Source organism: Pseudophryne corroboree, chromosome 9, assembly GCF_028390025.1.
Source record: "Pseudophryne corroboree isolate aPseCor3 chromosome 9, aPseCor3.hap2, whole genome shotgun sequence".
NCBI classification, from domain to species: domain Eukaryota; kingdom Metazoa; phylum Chordata; class Amphibia; order Anura; family Myobatrachidae; genus Pseudophryne; species Pseudophryne corroboree.
Window position 1 is genome coordinate 292,909,936 of NC_086452.1, and position 6,882 is coordinate 292,916,817.

At 49.5% G+C, this 6,882-nt stretch overlaps 1 protein-coding gene across 1 annotated transcript in view; it reads right to left on the reverse strand.

The window, feature by feature from the left end:
• Positions 1–6,882, reverse strand: part of EP300 (E1A binding protein p300) — a 415,411-nt gene that overhangs the window by 155,587 nt on the left and 252,942 nt on the right. The window contains exon 14 of the mRNA XM_063941527.1: positions 2,435–2,585. Within this exon, the coding sequence (XP_063797597.1) occupies positions 2,435–2,585 (151 nt within the window). The remainder of the gene's footprint in view (positions 1–2,434; positions 2,586–6,882) is intronic.

Sequence of the window (6,882 nt, forward strand, 5' to 3'; positions counted from 1 at the left end):
TGCGCTACCTTATGAAGACAGGAAAGTCTTCTGCCGCCGATTTATGGACCTCTTCTTGCTTCAGCATCTGTAAGGGGGCCGGCGGCGCGGCTCCGGGACCCATCCATGGCTGGGCCTTTGATCGTCCCTCTGGAGCTAATGTCCAGTAGCCTAAGAAGCCCAATCCACTCTGCACGCAGGTGAGTTCGCTTCTTCTCCCCTTAGTCCCTCGATGCAGTGAGCCTGTTGCCAGCAGGTCTCACTGAAAATAAAAAACCTATTTAAACTTTTACTCTAAGCAGCTCAGGAGAGCCACCTAGATTGCACCCTTCTCGTTCGGGCACAAAATCTTAACTGAGGCTTGGAGGAGGGTCATAGGGGGAGGAGCCAGTGCACACCAGCTAGTCCTAAAGCTTTTATTTTGTGCCCAGTCTCCTGCGGAGCCGCTATTCCCCATGGTCCTTTCGGAGTCCCCAGCATCCACTAGGACGTTAGAGAAACATAGTAAGACTCTAAAAATAAAACAATAAAAGCTTCAGGCTGCTTTTAACAGCAGCCCTGTGACCATAGCCCGGCTCCTGCCGCACCAAACAAAAAACGGATTTGACTGAGTCAGTGGGCGGGATTATATGGAGAAGCCCCGAGGCATCCTGGGAGGCCAGAAAGCTCGTGACCGTTTGGTGTCACAAGCATTTCCGCTGTCGCTCCGGCATATCCCAATGTTATCCTGTGGACCCAGCCAGAGAAAAGGAAAGGATGAGAGTAACCTTTTAGGGATCTGAAATTTCCTATTAGGTTTAACCCACAGTTCTTCAAACAGGGTATTCAGTTGCTTTGATACAGGAAACTTGACTGAGGACTTCTTTTTTACATTAAAATAAGATTCCTCACACTACTCTGTCACCTTATCAGGAACCTGCAGAACGTCTGAGATAGCTTCTATAAGAGCCTCTATTCCCTGTGACAGAGCAGCACTGCCCCTCCCCCTAAGTTCACCTCCCACTTGATCATCAGAGTCAGACTGCAGGATATGGGACAGAGTACGTTTTTGCAGACAAATGGTAGGGGTCCGATATGCTGGTTTGTGGACAGTCTCTGTTCATAAACTCATGCACAGACTGCCTTAAGGGTTGCGTTTCTTTCTCATTGCGGGACAATTTAGTAGAAATCCAGTCATGCTGGTTCAGCCCCGCTAGCCTGGGAAGGTGCACTACACTGAGTACACAGTAGTGAGCCCCTGGGGAAGAGGAAAACTCTGCCGTACATGAAACACACTCTTTGCCTGACATTGTAAATGTGACAGCGCACACACACACACACACACACACACACACACACACAGGATAAGGTTAACAGTACAATTAACCAACAAAGAGCCCTTCCAGGGAGACACAGATGATATGGAGCAAGCACACTTATCGCTAATGCCTTATCGCTAATGCCGAGCTTAGCCGGGTCGCAGACTAAATACCCAGATTGGGGACTTAATACATTAATAATCGGTCACACCCTGCTATGACCCCGATACCGCTGAGGTAATCTGGAGGCACTCCGGAGGAGCTGCGCGTCCCTGTCAGTCAGCGTCTGTGTCCACTGCAGAGGGAAAATGGCACTGGTGAGCTGCTGGATCCGCTCATAATGAAGTCCCACGCCCTCAAAGGTGCGCAGTCTTCCCACTTTTTTTATACTGGCTGAGGTAATTTAGTACTTAAAATTGAGTCCTAACCATTTTAAGTCTGTGTTTGCCAGTGTGGGTAGTGTGCACAGTGTATTGAGACTCAGTTCGCCCCCTCAGAAGCTGTGCGTCTGCACTGTGTACTTAGTCTGTAGACGCAGTACGCCCCGGTTAGAAGCCGTGCATCTCCGTACCCTCAGACCGCCATAATTGCTGGCGACCCGATAACCGGGACGCCAGCTTAGTACTCACTCTCTTCTGTTAGGGGTGGCGGCGTGCTGCTGGAATGTACGCTCACCGTGGTGGGGCTTGCGAATAGTTCCCTCAGTAGTTCAGTGTCCTGTCAGCGGGGAACGGGACCATTAACCCTTCAAGAGGTTGGACCGTCTCTGCTCCCCCTCCCCCCTCCCCCCCAAAGCAGGCAGGCTGGTGCCATCCAGTCCTGCCTGAAAATAACAAACGTAAAATAAATGCAGAAAACTCTTCAGGAGCTTCCATAAGTGTGATCAGCTCCTCCGGGCACATTTTTTAAACAGAGTCTGGTAGGAGGGGCATAGAGGGAGGAGCCAGCCAACACTATCAATTTCTTAAAGAGCCCATGGCTCCTAGTGGACCCGTCTATATCCCATGGTACTAAATGAATCCCCAGTATCCACTAGGACGTAAGAGAAAAGCTAATTTTGTATGCATGTGCTATATAGTAATCGTTTTGCTGTTGAGAATGACAACTACAATACCATGGGTTTTTGCAAAATTTAGTGCGGGGGAAAAAAAGCTTACTTTTCTTTTTAGACTGTCCAGCAGGGGACGATTGGGCTGCAGGTGTGCCTGGTTTCTCATCATCTTCTTTTACTTCTGATTTCACATCTTTTTTTTCTTCCGGCTCCATCGGCTCAGATTTACAGTCCTCAGCAACAACTTCAGATTTCACCTGGTTTGAAAAGATTAGCATTTCAGAGGATTCTAACATATGGATGGACTGTGCAAATGTTTGGGTCTCTTACAAAGAATGCCAGCAGGGTCATTAGTCCAAATATCTTCAAACGCCCAAACTATTATATGTTAGAGGTCTGATTTTATATAGACCTGATTCCTCATCCAATAAGAAGCAGGGATAAATCTATGCTTCGAATATTTGTAATTGCCACCAGTTATCTATATAGTGCACACACATTCTGCAGCACTTTGCAGAGAATATTTGGCCATTCACATCAGTCCCAGTGGAGCATACATTCTACATTCCCTATCACATGTACACACAGACACATTCACGCTAGGGTTAATTTTTGTTGGGAGCCAATTAACCTACCAGTATATATTTGGATTGTGGGAAGAAAATGAGAGTTATGGTAAGAACTTACCGTTGTTAAATCTTTCTGCGAGATACACTGGGCTCCACAAGGAACAACATTGGTGTGTAGCGTAGGATCTTCATCCGAGGCACCAACAGGCTCAAAGCTTTGACTGTTCCCAAGATGCATAGCGCCGCCTCCGTGCACAGGAACTCAGTTTTCGTTAACCAGTCCAATGCAGTAGCAGGTAACAGACGACAAACGTTAGAACACACACACACACTCACTACAGGAGAGGGTGTCAGCAGCTAATGCCATACCAACCCAAAAAAGCAAAGTGCGTCAGGGTGGGCGCCTTGTGGAGCCCAGTGTACCTCGCAGAAAGATTTAACAGTAAGTTCTTACCATAAATCTCGTTTTCTGCTGCGGGGCACACTGGGCTCCACAAGGAATAACATCGGAGTTGTCCTAAAGCAGTTCCTTACGGGAGGGGACGCAATTGTGCGGGCACAAGAACCCAGCATCCAAAGGAAGCATCCTGGGAGGCGGAAGTATCGAAGGCATAGAACCTTATGAACGTGTTCAATAAGGACCACGTAGCCGCCTTGCACAATTGTTCAAGGGTCGCACCACTGCGGGCCGCCCAAGAAGGTCCAACAGACTGAGTAGAATGGGCTTTGATGGTAGCAGGAGCTGGAAGACCAGCCTGTACAAAAGCATGTGCAATCACCATTCTAATTCATCTGGCCAAGGTCTGCTTGTTAGCAGGCCAGCCACGTTTGTGAAATCCTAACAGCACAAAGAGAATCAGACTTCCTAATGGAGGCAGTTCTCTTCACGTAGATACAGAGATCCCGTACCACATCCAAAGACCGCTCTTTGGAGGACAACTCAGGAGAATTAAAGGCCGGAACCATAATATCCTGGTTAAGGTGGAAGGAAGACACCACCTCAGGCAAATAACCAGGGCGTGTTCTAAGAATAGCCCGATCACGGTGAAAAATCAGATAAGGGGACTGACAGGATAACGCACCCAAGTCCGAGACCCTTCTAGCAGAGGCAATAGCCAGCAAAATCAAAACCTTAAGGGAAAGCCACTTAAGGTCTGCAGATGCAAGAGGTTCAAACAGATACTCTTGCAAGGCCTCCAGAACCACTGACAAATCCCAAGGGGCCACTGGGAGTACATAAGGAGGTTGAATCCGTAACACCCCCTGAGTGAAAGTATGATCATCAGGCAGGGTAGCAATCTTTCTATGAAACCATACCGGCAAGGCAGAAATGTGAACCTTGAGGGATGCCAGATGAAGGCCCAAGTCCAGGCCCTGTAAAAAAAAAAAAAAAAGTTTGCCCGTACTAAACTTGTAAGCGTCATGATTATTAGATTCGCACCAAGCAAAGTGAGAATTCCAGACACTATGGTAAATCCGAGCAGAAGCTGGCTTACGGGCCTTCAACATAGTATGAATGACCGCCTCAGAAAAATCCTTTTATACACAAAGGCCCTGAACGAGGTGGGGTCTGGTCGTTGTGGAAGTAAAAGGGGACGCTCTATCGAGAGACCCTGTAGATCTGAGAACCAGTGCTGTCTGGGCCACGCCGGAGCGATCAGAAGCAGGGTTTCTCCTTCTTGCTTGAACTTCCTTATTACTCTGGGCAGGAGTGACACTGGAGAGAACACGTATGGCAGCCGAAAGTTCCATGGAATTGCCAGTGCGTCCACGAATGCCGCTTGAGGATCCCTTTTCCTTGATCCTGAAGACCGGAACCTTATGATTGTGCCGAGATGCCATCAGGTCCACAACTGGAAGGCCCCACTTGGAGTTGAAACACTTCTGGATGGAGGCTCCACTCTTCGGCGTGTACGTACCGACGACTGAAAAAGTCCGCTTCCCAGTTTAGGACCCCCGGAATGAACACTGCCGATATGGCTGGCAGATGGCGTTCCGCCCACTGAAGAATCCCTGATACTTCCCTCATTGCCATGCGGCTTCGAGTGCCGCCTTGATGATTGATGTACACCACCGTGGTGGCGTTGTCCGACTGTACTTGAACAGGTCTGCTCTGTATTAGAAGTTCAATGAGTTGAACACCGCCCGCAATTCCAGAATGTTTATCGGGAGGAGAGACTCCTCCTTGGTCCACCATCCCTGAATGGAGTGTTGCTTCAACAACGCGCCCCGGTCCCTCAGAATGGCGTCCGTCGTCAGAAGAACCCAGTTGGAGATTCAGAAGGGACGACCCCTGCTCAATCGTTGGTCCCAAAGCCACCAGCTCAGTGACAGACGGACCTCCGGAAACAATGAGATCACTTAAGACCTGATCCGGTGGAGGCAGGCCGTCCCACTTGGCAAGAAACAGCCTCTGGAGAGGGCGGGAATGGAATTGAGCGTACTCCACCATGTCGAAAGCAGACACCATGAGACCTAGCACTTGCATTGCCGAATGTATCGACACTTGCGGACGAGATAGGAAGCATCGAATCCTGTCCTGAAGCTTCAGGACTTTCTCCTGAGACAAGAACAACCGCTGTTTGTGAGTGTCCAACAACGTTCCCAGGTGCACCATGCTCTGAGCAGGGACCAGGGAGGATTTCTTCCAGTTGATGAGCCACCCGTGGGCTTGCAGAAACTGGATAGTCAGATCCCTGGGGAATTTGCCAGGATCAACAAGTCGTCCAAGTACGGTAGGATCCTGACCCCTTGACGGCGGAATACAGCCGTCATTACCGCCATGACCTTGGTGAAGACTCGCGGAGCCACGGTCAAACCAAAAGGTAACGCCCGAAATTGGTAATGGAGGTTGCCAACCGCAAACCTCAAGTACTGCTGATGCAACACTGCAATGGGAATATACAGGTAAGCATCCTGTATGTCCATTGAGACCATATAGTCCCCTGGCTCCAAGGCCAGAACAATAGAGCAAAGAGTTTCCATACAAAACTTGGAGACCATCACAAATTTGTTCAAGGACTTGAGGTTGAGAATGGGAAGGGAAGACCTATTCGGTTTTGGGACTAGGAACAGCGGTGAATAGTACCCCTTGCCTCTCTGAGTCAGAGGCACCTGTACTACCACTTCTGTGTCCAGGGGGGACTGTACCACCAAATGAAGCGTTGTTGCCTTCACCAGATCCGAAGAGACGTCTGTCAGGCAAAATTGATGAGGGGGACGATTCTTGAAGGATACGGCGTAACCTCAAGTGATGACTTCCCTTACCCAGGCTTCGGAAGTGGTCTTCGACCATTGCTGGGTAAACCCAGAAGTCGGCCCCCCCACTCTGGGATCCCCCAGAGGGAGGCCCGCTCCGTCATGCAGCAGGCTTGTCAGTTTTGGAAGCAGGCTGACTGGCAGCCCAGGCCCGTTTGGGTTTGGAAGTGCGATCCTGTTTTGGGTACACCTGGCCTTTTGTTTTCCCTGAAGGACGAAAGGAGCGAAAGGAAGTACTCTTAGCCTTCGGCACCGAAGGAGCAGTACTAGGAAGACATGCTGTTTTAGCAGACGCTAAGTCAGCCACTATCTTGTTAAGGTCTTCTCCGAAAAGAATGTCTCCTTTAAAGGGAAGTACCTCCAGGGATTTCTCAGAGTCCATGACCACAGACCAGGACCGTAACCATAGACTTCAGCGAGCCATAATGAACGTAGTAGAAGCCTTGGACGTCAGAATACCGGCATCAGAAGCCACCTCTTTAATGTAATGAAACGCTGTAACAACATACGACAGACATTGTCTAACATCAGAAGCATTGGAAGGCAACTCCGCCTCCAGCTCCTCAGCTCACGCTTGCACAGCTTCAGCAGCCCATGTCGCTGCAATAGTGGGCCTATGCACCGAACCGTTTAGGGTGTAGATTGCCTTCAAACAACCCTCCACACGCTTGTCAGTCAGCTCTCTCAAGGACGTGACGGTAGTTACAGGCAGACCTGAGGATACCAC